At 42.7% G+C, this 27,304-nt stretch overlaps 1 protein-coding gene across 7 annotated transcripts in view; it reads left to right on the forward strand.

The window, feature by feature from the left end:
• DPP6 (dipeptidyl peptidase like 6) overlaps positions 1 to 27,304 on the forward strand; it is a 506,101-nt gene that overhangs the window by 387,690 nt on the left and 91,107 nt on the right. For all 7 annotated transcript variants that reach the window (XR_013831809.1, XM_079946663.1, XM_079946665.1 and 4 more), the window contains exon 6: positions 16,177 to 16,229. Coding sequence is in view for 6 of the 7 variants with exons in the window: in XM_079946663.1 (XP_079802789.1) it covers positions 16,177 to 16,229 (53 nt within the window). In the remaining variant the exon portion in view is untranslated. The remainder of the gene's footprint in view (positions 1 to 16,176; positions 16,230 to 27,304) is intronic.

Raw genomic sequence — 27,304 nt, forward strand, 5'->3', positions numbered from 1 at the left:
TAAGCACTGTATAGTGCTGTGCAAGGCCTTATGGTAATCTAAATTAACCACTGCAGTTTGTGTAATTGGTAATAAAAGGAACACCAGAAACTAAATGAAGGGGAAAGTAGCTTTGCTGAGTGACAACAGTGAGATATTAAACAGAGAATACTTAATTGCTTTTATTATGAATGGCTAAAGCTGTAATGGTGTGACAGAGATAAAGAATTGCCCAGATCTTCCATAAAGCTATTTGTTCTTTGTTTCTAATTTAGCAGTCCATTATGGTGGGGTTAGCTAGCTAAAGTACAATTGAATAACTTAAGAAATTCAAGATTTCTGTGGGAACATACATAATGCACTGAGACTTTTAGGGCTGCTACAATAGAAGTTATCTGTTTTCTGGTTAATGCGATGTGACTGCGTATTGCTGAAAAACATGGAGGAAATTAATCGTTGCTGTAATTAGAACCAGGCCAATTATTGGCTGGGGAAGGATTGATTTAGGAACTACGGCTAAGCTATGCCACACCCTGTGATTAAATTACAGTTCCTTGCTCAAGTGACCAGATGTAAAGCATCTATGCCTTTAATCACTGTGTAGAAGGTGCTGCTTGCCTTTGAAAGGTGAGGAACGATACATCAACATCACCTTATTTATTGTTCTATGTTTTAAAACAGGTAGTTTTGGAGCAATATTCTGTTCAGTTCTCAGTATATTGGCACAGTCAGGGAATGGGGGAAACCCTTTCTACTGCAAGTCACTTAGAGATCTAGCAGTAGTTCCTGATCTACCTTCTGGCCATTCCTCAAAATCCATGGGTGAATTTTTCTGTTTAGATTGGATAATGTGTGTGATCAAAAGCTGCAATCTACAGCCAATGGGAAATGTATATATTCATCTCTAATTATTCATCTCTTATTGTTGTTAGCCGCCCTGAGCCCGGCTTCAGCTGGGGAGGGCAGGATATAAATAAAAATTATTATTACTATTATTACTATTATTATTATTATTATTATTATTATTATTATATCCAGCTTGTCTGAGTGCTTGTCCTTTACGATGATATTAGGCTAACAAATAACTGCTTGTTTAGATCTGTTGTGAAAGAGCTCAGCCTTCAAAAGCAGGCCACATCTTTGCATTAGCTATTTTGTTTGACTTATGTCTAGACATTCTTTGCCCATCTCAAAGTAAAACAATTTCTCTTTTCTGCCTTCCTCAAAGGCAAACATGCATTGCCCCCGTACTTTGCTTTGTTTGCTTAGCAACAGCTGACCCTAAATATTCAAAACGTGCTGCTTTATTGGGGGATGGGGTGTCTTATTGTTTTATTGTAGTTTTGCTTAACATTGCATTGCTATGGCATTGTAGTTTCTCTGTTTCATTGTTTGCTATATATACATATTGTATTTGTTATTTTGCAAACCACACAGAGACTGACTTGAGTATTAAGCAGTATATAAATATATGAATGGGCGCACAACCCCAGAGTCTGTCAAGACTGGCCCGTACGGGCAGGGGTACCTTTACCTTTACCTTTAAATATATGAAGTAAGTAAATTAACAATATGAAAATCTACCAGCCCTGGATGGAGTTCATACATATAGTGGTACCTCGGGTTACGAACTTAATTCATTCTGGAGGTCCGTTCTTAACCCAAAACGGTTCTTAACCTGAGGTGTGCTTTCACTCATGGGGCCTGCCCCTGTGCCGCCAGTGCGCAATTTCCATTCTCATCCTGGGGCAAAGTTCTCAACCCGAGGTGCTACTTCCAGGTTAGCAGAGTTTGTAACCCAAAGTGTTTGTAATCCGAGGTACCACTGTATTCCAAGAAGAAGAAGAAGAAGAAGAAGAAGAAGAAGAAGAAGAGAAGAAGAGTTTGGATTTGATATCCCGCCTTTCACTCCCCTTCAGGAGTCTCAAAGCGGCTAACATTCTCCTTTCCCTTCCTCCCCCACAACAAACACTCTGTGAGGTGAGTGGGGCAGAGAGACTTCAAAGAAGTGTGACTGGCCCAAGGTCACCCAGCAGCTGCATGTGGAGGAGCGGAGACACGAACCCGGTTCCCCAGATTACGAGACTACCGCTCTTAACCACTACACCACACTGGCTCTCTTTTAGGAATAGCCCATTTAAACATTTTCTTCATTTCATTATACATAACCTATTTGTTTTATCAGACAATGCCTCCTAGGCATGTGGACCAGTGTGATTTGCACATTTTGGGGTAAAATTGTAAAAAAAAAAAAAAAAGCTCGACAACTTTGGAGTAAAATCCTACAAAAAAATAAAAATCAACAACTTCGGGCGGCCCTCACGCATATTCACTTCATCAAATCTGGCCCTCTTTGAAAAACGTTTGGGCACCCCTGATCTAGATCACCCATACAGTGTGGCCCCTGAACACTCCCACCCATGACCCAAGTGGATGCCGTCAGTTGTCTGAAGTGGGCCAGAGCATTCAGCCAATGTGCTGTACATGAAGCGAAGCAGCCTTCGTAATTAACCTGCTGTGAAGCAAGCAGGCACAGCAAACTCTGTTAAGGACCCTTAAGGTGTTGTTGCTTTCTTTGCAGCTGAAGAAAAAGAAACGGAGTAATAAAAAAGAAAGAAAGCGCTTCACCTTTTAGTCACTCTGTCACTGCCAATAGTTTGACTCCAGTGGAGCTAGCTTGGTGCTGTGAGGGACAGGTGGCCGAGCAGCAAAAAAGAAAGCTTTTGTAATTGCTTGGCATGTCAGCTCTGTGCTCGGGAACACAGGCACCAGTTGGCAGATTGGATTAAAGTCCTCCTATGGGTTGGCTTGGGTATGCTTAATACCTGCACTCCAGATTGCCTCTACAAACATTAAAAAGTGCAAACTAAACCCCGTTACAAGGGATGGTGTCGGAGTGGCCACTTATGCATTGCCAGAAAAAAGCAAAAAAGCAAAGACTTCACCACAAAAGGAGACAAAAGATTATGCACATTTGCATTTGAAAAGTGATGGTGGTGATACTTATTACTGCACCCTTCACCGGCAGGGACTAGGACAAGTTACAACCATTTAAAACTCAGTATTAAAAGAAGTTGAAACACATAACAGTCCCAGTAATCGGATGAGTCCTAAAAATGCAAAGCTCCGGTATCAAAAGCCAGGACAAAGAGGTGTGTCTTCAGCATCAGTTGGAAGCTGCGCAGTGATGGTGCCAGACACATCTCTGTGGGGGAAGGAGTTTCGTGGCTTAGGGGCTGCCAGTAAGAAGGCCCACTCCCAGGCCGCCACCACTACTGAACCTCTTAGGGCAGCAGAATTACCAGCCCGTCCCCCCAATAATAGCCAAAAGGTTCTGTAGGGAAGAAGGCAGTCTCTTGGATATTTGGGGTTTAATCCATCTAGGGCTTTATATGTATAGACACATGTTTATAAATAATCACTTTAAATAGAAATACAATTTATCTGACGATGGTGGAGAAGGCTGAGGTCGGTTGAGATTTCTGCTCCTCAATCTGCTGTCCAGGTGCTGACTATGAATCACAGAACTATAGAGTTGGAAGGGATCCTGAGGCTCACCTGGTCCAATCCTCTGCAATGCAGGAATATGCAGTTGTTCCTTACGGGGATCGAACCTGCAACCTTGGCATTACAGTGGTACCTCGGGTTACATACGCTTCAGGTTACATACGCTTCTGGTTACAGACTTCGCTAACCCAGAAATAGTAGTTCAGGTTAAGAACTTTGCTTCAGGATGAGAACAGAAATCGTGCAGCAGTGGCACAGCGGCAGCAGGAGGCCCCATTAGCTAAAGTGCTTCAGGTTAAGAACAGTTTCAGGTTAAGAACGGACCTCCGGAACGAATTAAGTACTTAACCCGAGGTACCACTGTATCAACACCATGCTCTAACCAGCTGAGCTATCACTGTCTGGCAGACAACTGGTCACACAATGATCTGGTCAGACAACTTCAAGGCCCCTGAAAGCTCCCTTCTGATGGCTTATTCATCTTTAAACCAGACTCAGCCCTCCAGATAGAGGACACAGTCCAACAGAGGACAATCTTCTTGATGAACTCGTGTGGGTAGCATGCAGCTCCCTTCATCACTTGATTAGCCAATGCTTCAGCTCTGTTCACTCCAAAACATTTTCTCCGAAAGTGAAGGGGGATCTCACCTGCTGGCTTCACTTGTGCTTGGCCAATGTTAGATGTGAGCAAAGCGCTACATGTCTAGAACTGTATGCGCATAGGCTCTTTGATGTGAAAGGGATCTCTGGACCATTAAGGTCCCCCAACTGTGCATACGGGGAGCACATCCACATGCTGTTAGATGACTGCAGAGCTCTGTTTGTGCTTGCCAATATCCCACTGCTTCCTTCCTTCCACATCTGTAGGCGAGAGCACAGCAAGTTTGACCCAAGCAGAATATGTGACCCATCTTTGTTGAAAGGTGTTCCATTAGTCTGAACCCTGGGTGATGGGAAAGTTTTGTCTGTGTTGATTAATCTTCAGTTGATTTCTGGGTGATGAGCATGCATCTGCGACCTGACCCCATGAAGTATGAAAAGAGGCAAAATTTTAAAGATAGGTAACTCCTTTTAAAAAAAACCTGATTCCAAAGCACATATTTCTTAGAGTAGGTTCAGCTTAGGCCAGCTTGTTATACAGTGAGCAGTTCTGGCTGCTGTATCTCAAAAAGGATATTAAAGAATGGGAAAAGAGGCAGAAAAGGGAAAGCAAAATGATCTCAGAACTGAAGGAACTACCCAATGGGAAAAGGTTAGAATGCCTAGGGCTTTTTAGTGGGGGGTGGGAATTGGTGTGTAAGCGTGGACATGATAGATGTGTGTAAAATTGTACATGAAATGAAGGAAGCAAGAAGCTTTTCTCCCTTTCTCAAAATACTAGAACCCAGAGTGGCTGGGGAAACCCAGCCAGATGGGCGGGGTATAAATTATTATTATTATTATTATTATTATTATTATTATTATTATGCCATCCAAGGAAACTGAATGTTGGAAGATTTGGGACAGGCAACGTACATACCGTATTTTTAGCTCTATAAGACTTACTTTTTCCCTCCTAAAAAGTAAGGTGAGATGTGTGTGCGTCTTATGGAGCGAATGCAGCCTGTGCAGCTATCCCAGAAGCCAGGACAGCAAGAGGGATTGCTGCTTTCACTGCGCAGCGATCCCTCTTGCTGTTCTGCCTTCTGAGATTCAGAATATTTTTTTTCTTGTTTTCCTCCTCCAAAAACTAGGTGCGTCTTTGTTGGGATTTGCAGGATACTGAGTAAGTCTGCAGGCTTCAACAGGCTGATGCAATACTCTGTAAAGTGCTGGGTCAGAGTGACTCAGCAGGAGTGTGATTAATGTGATTGGCTATCACCTGTTTTAAAAGGAAGGCCTGTTCAACAGTAATTGTGGTTGGTGTAATTGTGCTGTGGTGTGGTGGTGCTGTGGTGGAGAGTATTCATTTGCCTTAAGGAGCAGGTACTCTGTATGGACTGTTTTTGTAAATACTTGTATATAGCTCACATTAAAAAGACTGAACTGAAAAGAAACCTGGGACTCTGAGCGTTTCGCTAAAAAGCGCTGCGAGGAATTCGCGACAGTCTTGTGGTCTGGTGCGTTATATAGAGCGAAAAATACGGTAGTTAACTTTGAGTTTGCTAGCACAAAGTGTGGTGATGGTCAACAGTGGGATCCTCTTTAAAAGAGGATTAGACAAATTCATGGAGAGTAAGGCTATTGAGGGCTACAACCTATAATGCATATGTTCCGCCTGCTTGCCTGCCATGAAGGCAGTCATGTCATAATGGCAATATGCTGACATACAAGCTACGGGACAAGGATAACTGTGACTTTAAAGATGAATGGGAACCCTTTACAAAGTATTTGAAGACGCAACAAAGCGAACTGGACTCCTTGGCTGGCTTTGAATAAATATTCACAAACTTTTCTATTGATGATAATCAGCTAAAAAGTTTGAGGATCTATACAACTGTGCAACATGCAGAAAACAGCATTCTTAGAGAAATCAGAGACTGGAACTGAGGGAAGCTGGGGGGTGGGGGTGGGTTTTGTGGGGGAGAGTGGGGGAAGGGAGGAAAAATGGGGGGGTGGGTTTTGTGGGGGAGAGTGGGGGAAGGGAGGAAAAATGGGGGGGTTGTGGGGGAGGGTGGGGGAAGGGAGGAAAAATGGGGGGGGAATAAGGATGATATGTTTCTGGATAATATGTTTTGTTTTAACTTTGAATAAAAAAGTTAAAATAAAATAAAATAATGGCAATATGCTACTGTCAGGATCCGAGGCAACACGCTTCTGAATACAAATCACAGAGGGGTCACAAGATTTAGAGTGTTTCTGGGCTTCCTGGAGCCATCTGATCAAACCTGCAACCTTGGCGTTGTCAGCATCACGCTCTAAACAACTGAGCTATTCTTTTTCCTGGTGCCTGTGGTATGGTTTTAGGTGTACATTTAAAACATTTTAAATATGTGTCCTATAAAAACATAACCTGTGAAATATCTCTGAGGCGACAGGTGGAAAGAAGTGAGGTGAAAAAAGTAATTTATGATAATGTCTTACATTTAAAGTCAGTTCTGTCTGGCGCCAGAACGACCGGATATAATGGAAGGAAGACTATTCCCTTTCAATACTTGGGTGGCTGTCACAAATGCTTTTTGTAGCCTAATAAGTGGAGGCAAAACTTTTCCCTGCCAAACTCCAATTCCCCCCCCCCACCCAATGTATTTATTCATAATTTTAAAAAAATTCTATACGCCATCTCATGTTAAAAATATCAAGGCAGTGCGCAAGACTAGATAAAGAAATACAACAGAACATAAGATACCATTAAAAAAATATACCAAAAATGTATATTAAAATGACTGGCAATCTTAAGAAGATTTAAGCTGTTGAAACAAAAGATTGTCTTCCATAAACACGGTTTTAACAGTGAGTCCGTAAGTGACTGTGGAGGCCAATTCTGGATCCACATGTCCTTCCACAGTGGGGACATTGGTTTCTGGGTGGGAGTTGATCACGGTGTGGATTTGCCAAGCGTGCCTTCCTCTTAGCACGTTTCTCCCGTGCATCCTGAGTTCGAGTGTCTTCAAAGCCCCTGACACCTTTGGTAAAGGCTGTTCTCCAACTGGAGCACTCACAGGCCAGTGTTTCCCATTGTCAATCTGTATACTACATTTTTTACCAGAGACACTAGATAACGGACTTCTAGTTGAAGCTGGTCAGGCTTCTGAAGCCCAGGGGATAATTAACCACACTCTTGCAAGTGATGTCAGTGATGAAGCTGGGCTATAAAAGCTCAGGTGTTTCCTGGACTCAAGCTGCTCAGGGTTTTGAACCTCGCCCAGCAGTATATGGGTAGAAAGTGCAGATGTTTCAACAGAGATGTCTGCATGCTGCCGGCCATCTGCCCCTACCAGCTGTCTAGTAAACCTGCTTATTTATTATTTATTCCATAAAATGTATCCCCCAATTGATTGTAAAAAGGGGAGGGGGGGAGCCTCAAAGCAGTTCATAAAAATTAAACAGTAAAATCGAGAAAAATTCACAACCATACGTTAAAACATGCAAAGGATAAAAACTGGGTTTGTTGTTTAGTCGTTTAGTCGTGTCCGACTCTTCGTGACCCCATGGACCAGAGAACGCCAGGCACTCCTGTCCTCCACTGCCCCCCGCAGCTTGGTCAGACTCATGCTGGTAACCTCAAAAACACTATCCAACCATCTCGTCCTCTGTCGCCCCCTTCTCCTTGTGCCCTCCATCTTTCCCAACATCAGGGTCTTCTCCAGGGAGTCTTCTCTTCTCATGAGGTGGCCAAAGTACTGGAGCCTCAGCTTCACAATCTGTCCTTCCAGTGAGCACTCAGGGCTGATTTCCTTCAGAATGGAGAGGTTTGATCTTCTTGCAGTCCATGGGACTCTCAAGAGTCTCCTCCAGCACCATAATTCAAAAGCATCAATTCTTCGGCGATCAGCCTTCTTTATGGTCCAGCTCTCACTTCCATACATCACTACTGGGAAAACCATAGCTTTAACTATACGGACCTTTGTTGGCAAGGTGATGTCTCTACTTCTCAAGATGCTGTCTAGGCCTGTCATTGCCCTTCTCCCAAGAAGCAGGCGTCTTTTAATTTCGTGGCTGCTGTCACCATCTGCAGTGATCATGGAGCCCAAGAAAGTAAAATCTCTCACTGCCTCCATTTCTTCCCCTTCTATTTGCCAGGAGGTGATGGGACCAGTAGCCATGATCTTCGTTTTTTTGATGTTGAGCTTCAGACCATATTTTGCACTCTCCTCTTTCACCCTCAATAAAAGGTTCTTTAATTCCTCCTCACTTTCTGCCATCAAGGTTGTGTCATCTGCATATCTAAGGTTGTTGATATTTCTTCCGGCAATCTTAATTCCGGCTAGGGATTCATCCAGCCCAGCCTTTCGCATGATGAATTCTGCATATAAGTTAAATAAGCAGGGAGACAAAATGCAGCCTTGTCGTACTCCTTTCCCAATTTTGAACCAGTCAGTTGTTCCATATCCAGTTCTAACTGTAGCTTCTTGTCCCACATAGAGATTTCTCAGGAGACAGATGAGGTGATCAGGCACTCCCATTTCTTTAAGAACTTGCCATAGTTTGCCATGGTCGACACAGTCAAAGGCTTTTGCATAGTCAATGAAGCAGAAGTAAATGTCTTTCTGGAACTCTCTAGCTTTCTCCATAATCCAGCGCATGTTTGCAATTTGGTCTCTGGTTCCTCTGCCTCTTCTAAATCCAGCTTGCACTTCTGGGAGTTCTCGGTCCACATACTGCTTGAGCCTTCCTTGTAGAATTTTAAGCATAACCTTGCTAGCGTGAGAAATTAGTGCAATTGTAGACTTGTTTAAAAAAGAATGTTTTTAGCAGGCGCCGAAAAGAGCACAGCGAAGGGGCCATGGCTTGAGGCAGAGAGTTCCAAAGTAGACACTAAACAATCAAGTTCATACAAATGAGGAACCAAGTAGGATTCTTATGACTATAGTAGCAGGAAACAGGTTCCCTGAGAAAGCTATATCAGTGTGACTCAGAAGCTGGCCATCCGCAACATGGATTTCCAAGGGAAAGAGGCAGGGTGATGGAGTGAAATGCTAAATAAAGTTACCTGCAGAAACTGAGCTGTTAAAATGGTCAAATGTTTAATCTTTTGATTGAACTGGAATTAATATTACTGTTAGCAAAAAATAATGTGCTGGTATATTTGCATTAATAATTACCGTACAATACACTTCCCTTAGTGAGCTGTATTGTGCCAGTGCCCAATGGAATTGCTTTTGCTGCTTTTCTACTATATTCATTGATTTTAATTACTTTTGTATTATTTTAATATGTTGGAAACCAGTGGTGTATTTTCCTATAAATGAAACGTGGCATATAAATGTTTATAATAAATAGTGCCAGACCCTACTAGGCCTTGAGGTTGAGCCATACTGAGTAGCTATGCATCAGTGAGAGAGAGACGCAAATATGAACATATCTGAAAGCAATATGGATACTGCTACAAATCAGGAACCATTACATAATACTTAAGACACATTATTATGCAACCAGCGTGTATTTTTATTTATTGCAAAAAAATTATCCCATTAACCAGCAAGCAGCAGTCCTCTTGTGAGTCCTGGTGGTCATTTTTTCCTGCCCCCTGCCAAATGTCTGTCCGCTCAGGTTCAGTGCTTGTGCCCTGTCTACTTTTGGTATTGAGCACTTTATACCTTGATTTATTTATTTGGGGAGGGGGGAGGAGATGCTCTGAAGATTATTATATTTAAGAAGCTCTTGGATTCTCTTTGCCTTCCACTCTTATTACTGCACTGATTTATTTTCCTATTCCATATATTGCATTTTACCATCCGCTGCAACTTTGCAATTCTGCTGCTACTGTGATCAATCTGTTAGCTTTACCTAGCTGAATCTACAGTATTTACTGGCCCCCCCTTTCCCCTTTTCAACCTGACTGGACATTTGGCACGTTGGTGGTCAGCTGTGATAATATATGGGTAAGGGGGAAGGGGTTTTGTTCATATTCAAGTAGTTTTGGGAAGAAGTGGCAGTGGAGGTACAATAAGCTAGCTGAAGGAAATGGGGTGGGGGGCAGGTGTATATCTCAAAGTGTCCTGTTATTTCCCAGTCCTTGTCCCAGTACAGGAGACCAAAGTTGCTCTGCCAATTTGCCCTCAGTCCTGGTGTTACTGTTGTTACATGCCGGATCAGTCCAGATTAAACAAAAACAAATCTTATACAGGACTTGATCCCACATTGAATGACTGACTTGGCTTATATCACTGTTAGCTGAGTTAGATGATCTGGAGGAGCTGAGCTTTCCCAAATTTGCCCCTGTTTCTTGATGCAGCACAAAACAAAATTGAGGGCCTAGGGTGAGGGGTTAGCAGTGGTCTGTCTCCATTTCCAGTGCCTCTGTCAAGATAAGATCTGGTTATCTGTGAGTATACGTGGTGTTAGATGCATGGCCCAGACAGTGGCTTCTTGACCACCCCAATTTCCAATAAGTTCGCCTACCTCAGCTGACAGAGATAGTCTTGGATATGTTACCAAAGACATCTAGGTTTATGGTTCTGGAGAACCTCAACATTCATTCTAGGACTGCCTTGCCACAGGTGTCTCAAGACTTCATAGCTTTAATGGCAGCCATAGACTTGTCCACACTTTGGGTCTGAGCAGGAAGATGGTGATTTGAGAATGGGGGATTTTTTTCTTGATTCATTTTTTGTGGTCAGAACATTCCCTGGTGAGATTTAAAACTCACAGTGGCCACTTCCTTCCAAAGGAGTAGTGGACCTATCTGTAAAGATTGATTCTCAGAGTTGTCTAGGAGTTTGCAGTAGACGTATTCCTGATAAAGCCCTTGTTTCTCTGTGGGATACTCAGATTATTGTAGGCATTGACACAACAGCTCCCAACTACTCTTTTCCACTGCATGGAACTCCTTAGTTTACCCAGAATCTGGGGTGACAAAGCAATTAGAAATTAGACAGAAAAGATTGCACATGCCTGATGGCTGGCCTGTGTCAGAAGAAAGACAGAGGACTGTAGTCCTACCAATTCTCCTGGACCTCTTGGTGGCTTTTGACGCCGCCAACCATTTTATCCCTTAGTAATGGTGTGTATGTATGGCAGTCTAAATACACAAGCAGATATTTTTTTAAAAAAAAAAAAAACAAAACAAAACCCTCTGCAATGTGGTTGTGCAGAAAGTACTTCTCAGATATTGCTAGAAATACATGCATTTCCACAGTTTTGGGGGCAGAAATAGATTCGTGTGAAATATCTGCCACCAACGCTATAGAAAAACCTATTAATGATGACAGGTGGCAAGGGATCTTCACACAGTCTGTCATCATCAAGAGGAGACGCTAAGGCTGTATAAACTGCCAAAATGGCTTACTTGAAGGTCGTTTGTGCTGTTTTGTGCCACAAAAATAGCTCAGCAATTGGGGAGAGGGACTGTAGCAGCCTATGGTCAGTATGACAAGATGTGTTTCTATTTGTATTATAGTAGTTATATCCAAATTTGTGTATACTTCTCTCTAGCATACGTGTGTGTGTGTGTGTGTGTGTGTGTGTGTATAATACACATAAATTAGCAAATGTTAGGAAATTTCCTCTTTTTTGGTGATGAATTAGGTGCCCACCCTAAATAACAACTTATATAAAAGGAGGGAGTCAGTTGCCTTCAGAAAAGCAGCCGTTTCATATGCACCCGCCCAGGGTACTCAAAAACTTAAAAACACAGGAGAGTCACCTTTTAATCTCCAGAGAGATGGGCGCCAAGTGAAAGTCATCAGGCAGGGCATTCCATAATGGTATGTACATAGACTGCCATGCTCTTACAGTTGCTTCAGCTGATCTTTAGTTTTCAGGTGAATGAGACACAGAGTTGGACCCCCTCCAATGTAATGGAAGAAGTGAGGCATAATGGTCAGACGTGTGATAGAATTCCAGGAGGAGGTGGCTCAATACAGAGTTCTGAAGTTCTTTATTCCTGATCCTGACTTCCATCCTCCCTGGTCTCATCAAATTTATCCATTTGTTTGTTTGTTTTCTTTGCATACCACCCCTGCAAGCAAGTTCTGCGTGTGGTTGGCAGAGACATAAAAGATACAAGCCACAACAAAATGCTCAAACCAGAATAAAACAAATCTTTCTATCTAGCTGTATATACACATGTGTTTCATGCTGATTCTACGTCATGGGGTGTGTGAGAGAGTGTGCATGCATGCATGTGTGCCTAGCAAGACATAAAACCAGCATAAAATGCACAGCTGGTAAAACAGTTTAAACCAGCAAGGGAGTGCTTGGTGCAAAAACTGAGGCACCTGATGACAAGGAGGTCTTCACCTGGAGCCTTAAAGACCATAGTGTGGAAACCAGATAATCCTACCTGGGATTGAATAGATCAGGCACCACCACCCTTCCTGGCAACCATCTGCCACAATTAATTGGGGGAACTTGGAGAAGGGCACCCCAAGAAAATATTGCGGTCCAGGTAGCTACGTATAGGAGAGAAAGAGCCTTCTGGTAGCATGTCCCCAAGTTGCTTAGAGAACCTTCAGGAGGAAGAGCAGAGTATTGGTGGCGATAATGATAGTAGTTGTTGTAGTATCAGTAGTAGTAAATAATGATGTAAAGGCTTTTACAAATGGAAGAAAACCGTATCTCCACATTGTGAGCCTGTATATGTTCATGGCCTGCTTTTGCACTGATTCCAGAAAGGTAATGAAGCCGATTTAGACATAGATTGGTTCTGATTCATTACAGAATGTCATGACCAGGCAGCGCTGAGAGTTTTTCATTTGACAATTAGCCCTTTCAGCCTCGAAAAGATTTAAAACCAGAGGGGGGAAAATAACATCTGTTATTCTGCAATGAAAATGAACTCCTCTAGTGACAGGCTGGCTGAGTGATTGATGGATGATGCAGGACAACAGGAAAAAGGACTGAGTTGCTCTGTGGGGGCTTCATTTTAGAGGTGGTGCCCCGCGATGTGCTGAAGCAACGAAAGAGAAACAATCTAATATCCAGTTAAGTGTGAGCAACCTGGGCCAAGGACAGTTAAGGCTCCAATAGTATGCACACTTACCTAGCAATAAGCTGTTCTGAAAAGATGTGTATAGGAGTGCATTACTAATACCATTCAGTTTTAAAGAGATTTAAGGCCTAGGCTGCAGATGGGCGGGGTACAACAACAACAACAACAACAACAACAACAACAACAACAACAACAACTTGCCACTGCCTCTGAGGTTGCTCCCAGGCCATTCCAAGTATAATTTTCAGGCGCCTGATACTCATCATCATCATTATTTATTAAATTTGTATCCCACCCTATACCCACAGGTATACCATCCAGGTATATTGAGTGCCTTTATGATCCTTCCAAGTGGTAAGGGGAATTCTGTCATGCATCAGCTGCTGATGTGCACTAAAATGTTGCCTTCATGGGCTCATTGTATGGAGGCCCACAAGTTAGCCACACCTGGTGAAAGTGGAACAGGTTGAATTGAATTTTGGGTCTTCTCTTCAGTTGAAGAGGTTTGGCTGTAAACTAGGGATGGGGGATTTGTGACCTCCCCCTAGATGTTTTTGGACTCTAGCTCTCCTCGTCGCTGACCACTGACCCTGCTGGCTCCCATGATGGGAGCTGAAATCCAACAGCATCTGGTAGACCTCAGATTCCCCATCCCTGGTTTAAATCCTTCAGCCATTCTTTTGACAGGTTGCAATCACCCAAACCTTTTTCATAGAGGTTTTTGTGAGGATAAAATTAGGTTGCCTGAGGTCCTTAGGCAAGGACAGGTACAAATGCGAAGAGAAATATTATATCTGTACATCACAATTTTGTTTATACATCAGAAGGGTTTGTTCTTCTCTAAATGATGGCTTTGAAAGAGGAGATGTGGACAGATTTGGTTTGGATTGCCCAGTTAGGCCTACTTATAACTGGCTCATTTTGAGCACTGCAATTTAGATGGCTCAGTAATGTTGCTAATGACTATTGAAAATGCATCATGGCAATTAGAAGCAGGAGTATTTCATTACCAAAAGCTCTGACACTAGTGCACACCGCAAGTACGTTTTAGCATGTTCTACAGAGAAGTTGTTTACAGGGAAGCAATTAGCTCCCTGTTGTTCCAAATCCAATTGAATGTGCATTCTCAGGACAGGCTGGGGAATGAGGAGGAGAAGGAAGGTGAAATGAAACTAGCTTTTCATCCTGGCTCAGGGATTGGGAAGGAGACCACAGCCACTTAGGTCTGTATTTGTTAATATAAGGACTGCCCTCTGGGACTAGCAAACAGAGAGTACCCTTGGCCAAAATTATTTTACTGGGCCATTTGAGGGGAAGCAACCTTTATCTGTCAAAGGCAGGCAAAGTCTATTAAAAATTGTTCCCCAAGCATCTTTGTGCTTTGCCCTCTTAGGTTTTAAATTGTTATAAACCTTGCAGAAGCAACACTATTACTTTCACTACAAACTGTTTAAGCACAGCATATTGAGATACAGATCTTCTAACACTACAAATATTCAACTTTAAGTGATAAAATCAATAAGTAGAGAAGGAAACCATACAAATCAAACATTTTTGAATTCTGCCTTCCATCTTACAAATTTAATTTTAGACATTCCTGTTCAAACCATTGCTATTTTTCTTGTTCCCAATGCGTCACATATAGAATTCTATCAGCTACAATCATGTGCCAGAGATAGCTGATGACCCTCACAGTCCCTTCCAACTCTACAGTTCTATGATTCTGAGGTCTAGAAGACACCATGTTGGTAATCCATGATATATGCAACTGATTCTGCATGGCCTAGAGTTACAAGCCAGGAAGTGAAGCCTGGTGGGAAGTCTGCTTGGAGCAACAATGTCTATTAGCGGACATTTAGCAATGGATGCATTCGCTTTGCATGCAAAAAGTTCAATCCCCAACATCTTCAGGTGAGCCTGGGGAAGAAGTAGACAGCTATGTGACTCTCCTTTAACTGCCATGGCTTCCATCAAGGAAGATGGTGAGAATTCTCCTCTACACAAAACTACAGTTCTTAAGATACCCCAGGAGAGGAAATGACCATGACTATTATAACCTTTTGATCTTTAAGTGAACAGCAATATTGAAAATGTAACACATGCTCTAATATCAAACCCACAATAGATTTGGTTGTTGGTAATCTAAAAAAATTTGTAGATGTTTTTAATGTTTGTAGATGTTCTTAATTGTTTTTAAATGGTTTAGGTTATGTTTTGTTCAGTTTTTAATTGTATTGCTTTTACTCTGTTGTTCTTGGCTGCCTGGGCTCCCTTGGGAGGAAGGGTGGGAGAGATACTTAAAAAACAAAAGCAGCAACAACAACAACAGAGAGAGAGGGGTTCTTTTAAAGTAATAAGCCTCTTAGAAGGACCTGTCTTCCATCTGAATAACTCAGTAAGAGTGAGCAACCTGGTTGTCATTGCTGGTTTACACTTCTCTCCCCACCCCCAGCTTCCTTTAATTTTTAGTTCATCCTTGCAGGACTCCCAGAATTCAGTTCCTGGGGTCAAGAGATTTTGCTTTTTTGACTTGCTGTAAGTTGGTAGCCCTGATAATAAACAGTGAGATCAAGCCTCCAGTTCAGAAGCAAGGCTTAAGCCAATAAACTCTCGCATCCCAGCTGGAAAAGGGCACCATGACTTACTCTCCTGTGCTAGCAGATGTAATGCTTGGGCATATTTACAGTGGGATAGAACAGAGTGATGGACTGTTTGCCTGTCATAGCTGTGCACCCTGCCTCTGCCGGACCAAGGTGTCCTCATTAAAGTTTGTTCCAAATTTAGCTATTGCTGGGAGCATGTGCCCCTAGCATAATCAAAGGCCCTGTATCCACAGCGATGACAGAGAGCATCTGGAGTGATAGGACTCGCCAAACGTTCTAATAAGGTGTGAGGTGGAAAGAATACACAGCCGCGCTAGGTGAATTAATTCTCTCTGCCTCTCTATGACAGAACGAAATTAGTTTTTGTATCTCTCCCCCCCCCCTTTGCAAATGCAATTAAGCACAAAACAAATACCAGGTATTTCCTCATCCTAGAGCTGTAGCGATAACAGAATCTTGACACTTTACATTACTAATCCCCTTTTTCTCTCTCACTTTAATTTCATTCTGCAGACGTATCAGCATTCGTATACAGCTTTTTATGTCCTCCGAAAACTGCCTGATGGGTAAGTGATATGATGTGGTACCTGGGGTTTCTGCAGATTAGGAGAGCTGCTGGGAAGCGAACCGTCCTAAGCAATGTGGGCTTGTGTCCATTGTGTGCTTTAACCATTCAACACTGGAAGAGCCTATAATGGAATAAGGGCCTTTCCTTGAAAAGGGAACACAATGAATCTCAACGTTGAACAGCATGATCCAATAGTGAGCAGCAAAGTGTTGCACTGATTCCAGCTCCACCCACGTTCCTTCCTTCATCCTTCATTTTAGAATACAGTAGTGCCTCGGGTTACATACGCTTCAGGTTACATACGCTTCTGGTTACAGACTTCGCTAACCCAGAAATAGTGCTTCAGGTTAAGAACTTTGCTTCAGGATAAGAACAGAAATTGGGCTCTGGCGGCACAGCAGCAGCAGGAGGCCCCATTAGCTAAAGTGGTGCTTCAGGTTAAGAACAATTTCAGGTTAAGAACGGACCTCTGGAACGAATTAAGTACTTAACCTGAGGTACCACTGTAGTGAGAGAAACCTGCTGAATCAGACCAAAGGTCCATCTACTCCAACATCCTGCCTCCTGTTGGAAGCCCACGTTCAGGACCCAAGCACAATAACTCTCTTCTGCTGTTATTCCCGAGCAACTGTATTCAGTGCCTCCAATTCCAGCAGTTGCATATAGCCATCATGACTATAGCCTTATCCTCCATGAATTTGTCTATTACCCTTTCAAAGCTATCCAAGCTAAAGGCCGTGATCACATATTTTGGAAGCAAGTTCCACAAACTCGTTATGTGCTTTGTGAAGAAACGCTTCCTTTTGGCTGTTCTGAAGTTTTGGAACAAACGTCTTCTGAGTCATCCTCATGTTGCAGCATTCAACTGGCGTAAAAGAAGGATTCACATCCTTTTGATCTTAACGTCTAGTCGTTTGTTGGACCTGATCTTCTGCACTTCCTCTCTGCACATGCCTGCTTTGCCAAAAGTGTGTCTCACAATGCAGTTACACAATTCCACTAGCTGATGTGTTGCCACAGAATAACATCTTAGGTGAAACGCCACCTCGTGCATTGGTTACTGACCTGTTTTTGATTTGCACAGGGGCTGTAACAACAGGATCACATAGTAATATGATTTGGGGCTGGTGCAGCTAGTAGAAAGAGATTTCTTTCTGAAAACAGATGTCCAGAGGCTTATCACATCCCAAAAAAGCCCTTCAGAATAGTATTCATTTAGAACAATTAGCTTGCAGTGTGGACACACACTGAATCATTTGCACATCTGATTCAATCCTTCCATTTGCGTGAGCATCAACCTTGAAAATATAGTTTTAGTTTTACTTATTATCTACTTTATTAAAATATTTTTAAACCACCTTTCATTGGCTTTGGCCCCAAAACACCTAAAGGTATATCTCTTCCCATGATAGACCTTCTAGGGTGTTACGATATGCAAGGAGGCAGAGGTAGACCTTAAAAGTACCATGCAATGCGGCATGGAAGGACCTTTTCTGTGTTGGCCCCACCATTGCTTACATTTTGTTGGTGGGCCAAGATGCACCTTTTTGTATTGGGCTTTTGGTCGAAGGGTGAGTTGAGAGCTTCACTCCCTCTGTATTGTTGCTCGTGGTCTTACTTGCTGTGTGGTTGATACAACCTAACTGATGGATTAGTGTTCTTGTGCACTACTTGGCTTACTTGTTGTTTTAGCCGTACGTAACCAGCCCTGAGACAGCATAGCAAAGGATGAGCTATAAATGCACATAAATAAATATTTTAAACCTCAGGGTGGTTTACAAAATAAGACCCAAAAAAGTCATATCGCCATGAAATATAATCAGAGCATCTTTAAAAGGCAGTAAATCACAACAGGAATGGCTAAACAACTAAAATAGCCAATGAGAACAAAGGGCAAGGTGGTCCACAGTTTTGACGCTATATCAGAGAAGGCACTCTATCTCTCATTGACTTGTAGAAAAACCTCCCCAGCAGATTTTTAGCACATTGGCAGCCTGCTGCTCTACCAACTATATGGTTCCAAGCTGTTTCTTCAAAGCTATTTATTTATGTATTTATTTATACCCCGCCCATCTGGCTGGGTTTCCCCAGCCACTCTAGGCGGCTTCCAACAAAAGTTTTAAAATACATTAAAACATCAGTCATTAAAAACTTCCCTGAACCTTCAGATGTCTTCTAAACGTCAGATAGTTGTTTATTTATTTGACATCTGATGGGAGGGCGTTCCACAGGGGGGTGCCACTACCAAGAAGGCCCTCTGCCTGGTTCCCTGTAACTTTGCTTCTCACAGTGAGGGAACTGCCAGAAGGCCCTTGGCGCTGGGTTCAATGATGGGGTTTTAGATGCTCCTTCAGGTATACAGGACCGAGGCCATTTAGGGCTTTAAAGGTCAGCACCAACAGAGTTCAGCACCTTGACTTGGATCCACAAGCAAATAACCAGTGCAGTTAAGACTTACTTGTTGGTTTCCCTGTTATATGGTGGCACAATGATTACTTGTTGGTTACTGATTGCAAAGTTCAGCAAATAGTAATCCTTGTCCCAAGAGAGAGAGAGAGTGATTTCAGTAGGGTTTTTTTTTTTAAAAAAAGGAGAAATCTAATTCTTTGTGACTGACATACAGTAAATTAGATTCAACATTTCAAACAGCGGCCTATTCTTCCCTGCTGTGAGGGCTTTTTAGATCAGAGCCGTAGTTCACTGCACACTGCAACTCACTGATCTGTTGTTAGATCAGATCTGTGTTCCTAGATTTCTATTGTATTCTTCATCAAAAGACGTTTTGTAAGCATGGGTTGGTCTGTAGATGGAGCAAGTCCCGTCCCCCCCTTTTCGGGGTGACCCAGTGAAGTTGATCAATCAGGAAAGTGGGGGCTGTTCTTCAGGCAATGCACCCAAATTATGGAATGCTTTCCCTGAAAATACGCTAGGTGCCAACTTTTTTTACATTCTTGCACAATGCTAGGACTTTCTGCCCAGACATTTACGAAAAGTTAACCCACTGGAAGGTTTTAACCTTTCATATTAAATTTGCATTTTCCTCTTATTTATTTTATTTTAAAAAATGGAGTGTTGTTGCTGTTTCAGGTATTGTAACCTGCCCCTGAGACCTTTTAATATAGGGAAGGGTAAAAAATAGTCACTTCTGCAAGATTAGGATAGCTCTTTCAACGGCTATCAGTCAAAACAGCAAAATGAAATACTCATGTTTGGAAGCGACATTATGTCTAGTTGTGTTGTTTGCATCTGCTGGTATGCAGAGGGTTTTGCCAAGCCATGAGTTGATCCTTCACATTCCGGTGGAGGCTTACAATAGTTTTGCTGCAGGCTGATGTGGTTAGAAGTCTGCATAATCTGGATTTTCAGCCTGCCCAGAGTGGGTGGGGTACAAATAATAAGATTATTATTATTGCCTTCATGGCTGCCACTTGCTGATATGGTTGTGGCATTGGGCCCCATATCCCTCATCACACTTGTTTCAACCCTGACTCAACCTCACCTGCCATTACAGCCTTTCCATTCCCTTCTCACTCTGCTGTCCATCTCAAGGGCCGATTGACGCAATAAGCAAAATCATGTGATAAACCCATTCTTCTGTTTGAGTTGTTAGCAACTGTCATTATGTTATAATAATAAATAAATAAATATGTTCCTTGTACATTGAGGCCACAGGCCGCAAGAACTATATATTTCAGGTTTCCTTCCTTCATGGGAGAAACCTCCCTGAATTGTGGTGGTGGGAATGAGGGAGGAAAAAGGTTGAAAGAAGCTGATTTTAAAAAACCATTCCGATCCAGAGCTTAACTTTCTTCATATTTAGATGTTCCCAGTTGTGTTGCTTGAGTTGGTTCATCTCATCTACCATTCTTAGTTTATAATTTGTGCTTAGGAACATAGGATGTCATCCTACTAAGTCATCCTCACAGTAGACCTATTGACACCAATGGGTCGAAATGGCTTAAACCTATTGGAGCCAATGGAACTACTCTACATGTAACTAATGTTGAATATCGCCCATAGAAAACTGCCTTATTCCAGGTCAGACTGTTTGTCTGTCTAGTTCAGTGTTGCAGTGAGTCTCTATGGCAGGGCCACCCAGTCTGAAGTGCAGACGTTCTTGGACTCCATCTCCTATATTGTTCAGCCATTGACCATACTGGTTGGTGCTGATGGGAGACGGGGTCCAACACTACCTGGAGGGCCCTGTGTTGGCTATCCCTGCTCTGTAGCCTCTTGCAGAGGTCTTTCCCATCACTTCCTAACTGGTCTTTTAAATCGGTGATGCCCGGAAGCTTCAGCACTCAAATAATGCCTTTCACCACTGAGCTACAGTCCCTCACTTGAAGATACAGTGGTACCTCGGGTTAAGTACTTAATTTGTTCCGGAGGTCCATTCGTAACCTGAAACTGTTCTTAACCTGAAGCACCACTTTAGTTAATGGGGCCTGCTGCTGCTGCCGTGCCGCTGGAGCACGATTTCTGTTCTCATCCTGAAGCAAAGTTCTTAACCTGAGGTACTATTTCTGGGTTAGTGGAGTCTGTAGCCTGAAGCGTATGTAACCTGAAGCGTATGTAACCCGACCTACCACTGTATAGGGATTTTATAAAATCTGAAGAAAATGCTGTGTGCTGCAAACTGCCTTTCACATTCCTAGAATAATAATAATAATAATAATAATAATAATAATAATAATAATAATAATAATTTTTATTTATATCCTGCCCTCCCCAGGCCGAAGCCGGGCTCAGGGTGGATAACAACAATCAAATAATCCCACATTCTAAAAACATTCCATTATAAAGTTAATTAAAATCAAATTGATGGCATCAGTTTAGCTTGTGTCATTTTATTAAAATTATTTTTGAGAAATGGTTAAGGTTTGTGAATTTAAGCCATTATTCAGTTTATTTATGCTGCTAGAGAACCAAATATCCACTGTCTTCCCTATCACACGTCATAGAGCCCTGATTCCTTTTTGCTGGATGTGCTTCTATCCGCAAACCCTATCATTCATATTATCTCTGAGAGCTTTCCAGACATTTGAGTGGAACCTTAAGGTTCGAGCCACCATTATCCAGAAGAACACCTTTTATTATTCTTATTTTGCAAAGGGATGGTCCATTAATGCCCTTGTTTTCAGCAGCAGGTGTTCAAATTAGGGGCTTATTAGCACAGCAAAAAACCTCCAGACTCCCGTGTCCATCTTCTCATTTGCTCCCCCCCCCCCTTTCAGTCCATAATATTGTGGATCAAGTTCATGTTGCACTAGGCTGCCATCTAGTGGGTTCTCTTATTTCTGTAGCTTGGGCTGCTGTTTTGCTGCTCCACAAAGCAATTCACACAAAATGGTTAATGTGGTGTTCTTCTTAACGCCAGATTCCAGTTGTACTGCCCTGTGCTATGCTTCTGAGTTATGGAGAATCTAAACTTTAGGACAAGGATCCTTGTGTAGCTCTCTGTTTGACTGCACGACAGACTGCACATCATTTTTTTTATATTATTATTATTATTATTATTATTATTATTATTATTATTATTTCTTTTATATGTATTATTTCATATGCAAACATTGAGAGCGTTACAAAACACATTCAGCTTTACTCCATCATAATGGTGTTGTGCAGAATCCTGTGGTTCATTTTCTTTTAGCATGGCAGGTTATCATAGTGTTCTTCTGCTGGCATTATAAAATGGTACTGAGGAGGATAGAAAGCCCTGATCACTCCCCCATTTCCCATCCAGCCTCTTGCAAGCATCTTGAAGGCCAAGTGACTCAGTGCAAATTAACAGACTCTGGCACATAACCGGGTGGAAACCAGCCTCCCTTTCAGTACATTCTTTTTTTGGTGGAGTGGTTACTCTGTGCCACATGAGTACAGCAGCAGCAGCAACAACAACAACAACAACAAGCATGATCATTGTTACCATAAAATCGTAGAGTTCAAAGGGACCCATGTCCATGGTGCCTGCCAAAGAAAGCTCAATTCCCATGCAATCAGCAGTTTGTTGTTGTTGTTGTTTAGTCGTTTAGTCGTGTCTGACTCTTCGTGACCCCATGGACCAGAGCACGCCAGGCACTCCTGTCTTCCACTGCCTCCCGCAGTTTGGTCAAACTCATGCTGGTAGCTTCGAGAACACTATCCAACCATCTCGTCCTCTGTCGTCCCCTTCTCCTTGTGCCCTCCATCTTTCCCAACATCAGGGTCTTTTCCAGGGAGTCTTCCCTTCTCATGAGGTGGCCAAAGTATTGGAGCCTCAGCTTCATGATCTGTCCTTCCAGTGAGCACTCACAGCTGATTTCCTTCAGAATGGAGAGGTTTGATCTTCTTGCAGTCCATGGGACTCTCAAGAGTCTCCTCCAACACCATAATTCAAAAGCATCAATTCTTCAGCGATCAGCCTTCTTTATGGTCCAGCTCAGTTTGTACTTCCCTACAAATGGTTCTAGTCTTGCTCTCTGGAGCAGCAGATTACTAGCCTGCTCCAACTTCTGCAGTGACAGCCCTTTGGATCTTTGCAACCAAATCAGCATTCATCGTTTTTGTCAGGGATGCCAAATAAAATATTGAGGGGGCAGGTAAGCCCCACCCCACATAATCAGTTGTATGCCGAGGCTCACCCATACTATTTGAATAGCAATGCCCATCAACTTTGGGGGTAGACCCCTCAAATATTTTATTTGAGGGGCCAAAGGGACCCCAAAGTTGGCTCCTAAGGTTTCTGTGATGAATACCCCTCAACTTCAGTAGTCTTATGGGGAGGCAACAGCATTCAATAATAAATGGGGCAAAATAGCCAGTTTAACAATAGTAACGCAACTCCACAATGCAGAATAAAAGCACCAGAGTAATCAGTAAGTATGATGTAATGAATTGCATGCAAAGCAGAGAACTCCGGATGACAGAATCAGGCGAGGCAAACCAGAGAGGTGGTTGCTGATGTATCCAGAGTGCAAATGGAGCCTGGAAGATTTAGGAAAGTTGTCAGGCACTCTCGCTTCCTTTGCCGTGGTTTTATATTTAACAAGTGATCTATATAATGTGGTGAATTAGAGGTGCATAGAAAGCCCACAGTAGACATGAAGTCTATCGGACTTCTTTGCTTTCATTCGTTGCTGAATCCATTATATTTCCACAGAGCCGAAAGGACAGGATTATACGGGGCCTCCAGACAATGTATTTCTATCAGAGCATTGCTAAATGTGCCCCAGCTGCAACAAAACATGTCTCTCCCATATCTGTCTGTACAGCCACAGCAGGCACTGGAACTCTCCAGTGCTTGGACTTCACCCCTGAAGGCACATCCCTCCATTGTCTCCCGAGACAGATGGATGCCAGCAACAACAACTAAATGTGGATGACAGAATAATAATATGAAGATGAAGTAAGAAACAAATAATGCACTTACGTTCTTCACGTACAAACGCTTCCGGCTTTACTCTACTCCAGGAACATCTGGGCTAGTCTCCTTTTCTGAAACTCTGAAGAGCTGCTGCCAGCCAGTGTAGGAGGACACTGTTACTAGATGGACCATCTCTGTAGAAGGCAGCTTTCTATGCACCGTTCCAACCCAATCTTTCCTTTCCTTTTTAAATTACTCTGTTAATGAAGAAGGAAGGTAAGAATAATTAGGAAGAGGCACTCCAGGCTAATTATGCAGAGCCATCATTTATTTAATGAGGTGCAATCTTCAGTACTAGAAAGAAAGAAACTGGAGCACAAGCAGTGCCAGATCAAGGAATATGGTGCAGATGCAGCCACTTCCACCTTCAGTCTTGCACAAAAAACAACACATCTTTTTACGTTCATCTGGCTGTGCCCTATTGGAGTTACCCAGCGATGCATCTGCTGCCTTTTGAATGTTTGATTTGCTGCTGTGCTTCTGGATGATTAAATTCAAAGTAGTAAAGCTTAGATTCGGAATCTCCAGCTCCATGCTAGTTAAGGTTTGTGCAGAAATTGATTGCCAATAGTTCTTTGCAAGACAATCCTTTTATACCAGTTTGGTCTGGATATCTTTTGTGTTCCACAAAACACAAAAGTGTCAGAGAGTTCACTTCCTCCCAGTAGTGGCCAAAATTCATCTGTATCTCACAAATCAGGCATTGTTGACAAAACCCATCTAAACTCAATAGGCAACCCCCACCCCACCCATGTCTAAACATCTGGATTGCCAGTTATTCCTGCAGCTTTCAGCTTCTTGCCTTCCCTTTGGTGGATAAGGCATAGCTTATAGCGGCTGAGTCAGAAGCTGAAATAGAGAAGCCAAATGAGGAATATGATGCCACCATCTCTTATAGGAAAGGGAATCTTATCTCTGTCTACAGAACATTTTTGGGATGCCAAAGTTATCTACGCTGCAAAACATGCAGCCCTGATCAATGATTCTGTGTCATCCAGACTGGATTACTGTAACTCCCTATTGTTCAGCAGCCCTTGCCAGATTTTTAAATTGCTTCCAGAATTTTTCAAGGAATAGAAGTCTGCCAGCGTAGTATCCCCAGTGGACAAACACTGGCTCCTCCTCTGATCTGAGCCTTGCATGTTGCATAGCAAGCTTGTACATGCTTTAGGACACCAGGCAGCATAGTGTTTGAGGACACCTTGACCGATGCATCATTACCATGATGAAAGAAGCAAAAATGGCCACAAACACCCTCTATGATCCTGGGTGAACGTGCATTATGAAACATTGCTGTGGTCTAAAATTCTCTTTTACCTCTGGAAGACTGTTCTTCCACTGCAGCTACTCTGTGACTGACACTGGCTTATTTCATTATCTCCATCAAGTTGTTATTGTTGTTGTTAAGAGGTGCATCTTCAGCATTCATGGCAGTATAATGAAGAAGCTAGACCAGGCTTCCTCAACCTCAGCCCTCCAGATGTTTTGAGACTACAATTCGCATCATCCCTGACCACTGGTCCTGCTAGCCAGGGATCATGGGAGTTGTAGGCCAAAAACATCTGGAGGGCTGAGGTTGAGAAAGCCTGAGCTAGACACAACTCGGTGGGAAGGGGATTCCACAACTTAAGGGTTGCCACAGGGAACGCCCATTCCTGTTATCCCACCCCCCAACTTTCTGGGGTTGGAAGAACTACCAAGTGCTGATCTTAACATCTGGTAGGGTCTGTAGGAAAGGAGGAGATCTTTCACATATTTGGGACCTAAGTCAACTAGGGCTTTAAATACTAACATGAGCACCTTGAATTGGACCTGGAAACAAATGGGCAGGCAGTGCAGCTGCTTTAGAACCGTGGCCAAGTCATCTCTGTCCAAAAAAGAGCCAGGAAAAAGCACTGCTGTGCTCAGGTGTTGCTTGTGGGTTTCCTGTAGGCATCTGGTTGGACATTGCGAGAACAGGATTCTGGGTTACATGGGCCTTTGGGCTGAGGCAGCAGGGCTCTCCTTACATTCTTAGGAACCCATGTCTTGCCTAAACAAACACATAGGGAATATTACCTTTTTGTTGTTGTTGTTGTTTAGTTGTTTAGTCGTGTCCGACTCTTTGTGACCCCATGGACCAGAGCATGCCAGGCACTCCTGTCTTCCACTGCCTCCTGCAGTTTGGTCAAACTCATGCTGGTAGCTTCGAGAACACTGCCCAGCCATCTCGTCCTCTGTCATCCCCTTCTCCTTGTGCCCTCCATCTTTCCCAACATCAGGGTCTTTTCCAGGGAGTCTTCTCTTCTCATGAGGTGGCCAAAATATTGGAGCCTCAGCTTCACAATCTGTCCTTCCAGTGAGCACTCAGGGCTGATTTCCTTAAGAATGTATAGGTTTGATCTTCTTGCAGTCCATGGGACTCTCAGGAGTCTCCTCCAGCACCATAATTCAAAAGCATCAATTCTTCAGCAATCAGCCTTCTTTATGGTCCATCTCTCACTTCCATACCTCACTACTGGGAAAACCATAGCTTTAACTATATGGACATCATCATCATCATCATCATCATCATCATCATCTCCTTACCTTTTTTTTACATACTAATAATTGCACATTTTGTATCAAAGTTCAATTTATACAGGGTGCATATTATCCTGTCAGGGAGATTTTCTCCCAGTTATAAAACCCTCTGTTAGAATTCAGAATGCTGTTCATTCTCTGAGACACAGTTTCAGAGACTGTGGGTTTTTTTGATTATCCATTCAGGTAAGCTCTACAGTTCCTGTGTTTTTTCTTTCTCCTTGTACTTCTGTGTATCTGCTGGGAAGTGCTTCTCATCCTGTCATTTTTCTCCTTTCCTCATTTGCAAGTGTTGAAGTAAACAAATCATGTGTTTTTTTGTTTTTTTAACAAGGCCTTTACTTCTGTCAAAGTGTCTTGGTGCCTTCTGGAAGCTTATATTTTTCTCAACACTCACCAGCCTGCCACTAACATTAATTTGTTTCTATACTGCCCTCCTTTTTTGGCCATTATATAGGGACATTTCATTTCATCCCCAGTTCCAATGCAGTTGAGAGACTGCAAAGCAGAGGCAGTCATCTGTGAGTTAAACCAGGCAATAAACAACTCCAAGTGCATAGGGAAGAGACTCCATGTTCCATACCTTCCAACTTCTGATGAAGGGCAGTTAGATGCACAAGGAATTAATGGAACAGCAGTGAGCCAGTTTGGCATATTTGACATATTCTTTGCAGGACAGTGGGGGAACTGAACCAACCCATATTGGCTAAGGAACTACAAACATTGATTATATCACATGCAGTTATCCTAATGTGCAGAAAACTGAGCACCAGCCTGCTAGAGTTCAGCATGTCAACTTGATGTACACCCAGTCCCTACTGAATGAATCTCATTAACTGATTGACTCATATATAGGATTTCGGATTGCAGTCTATGTTTGTTAATCTTTAAATTTAAATTTTGCAAAATGTTACATATGCATTCATATACTTCACTGTCCTCGTCATGCCCCTGATAAACCATTCATCAAATCAGTGCATAGACTTGAAGAAACCCAATTCTAAGCACATTTGCTCAGAAGTAAGGCATATATGCATTCAATGAGACTTACTCTCAAACGAATAAGCGTCAGACTGCAGCCTTGGTCATCTTCATGGTGCCTCAGGACT

Source organism: Podarcis cretensis (genome assembly GCF_951804945.1).
Source record: "Podarcis cretensis genome assembly, chromosome: 12".
Taxonomy (NCBI): Eukaryota; Metazoa; Chordata; class Lepidosauria; order Squamata; family Lacertidae; genus Podarcis; species Podarcis cretensis.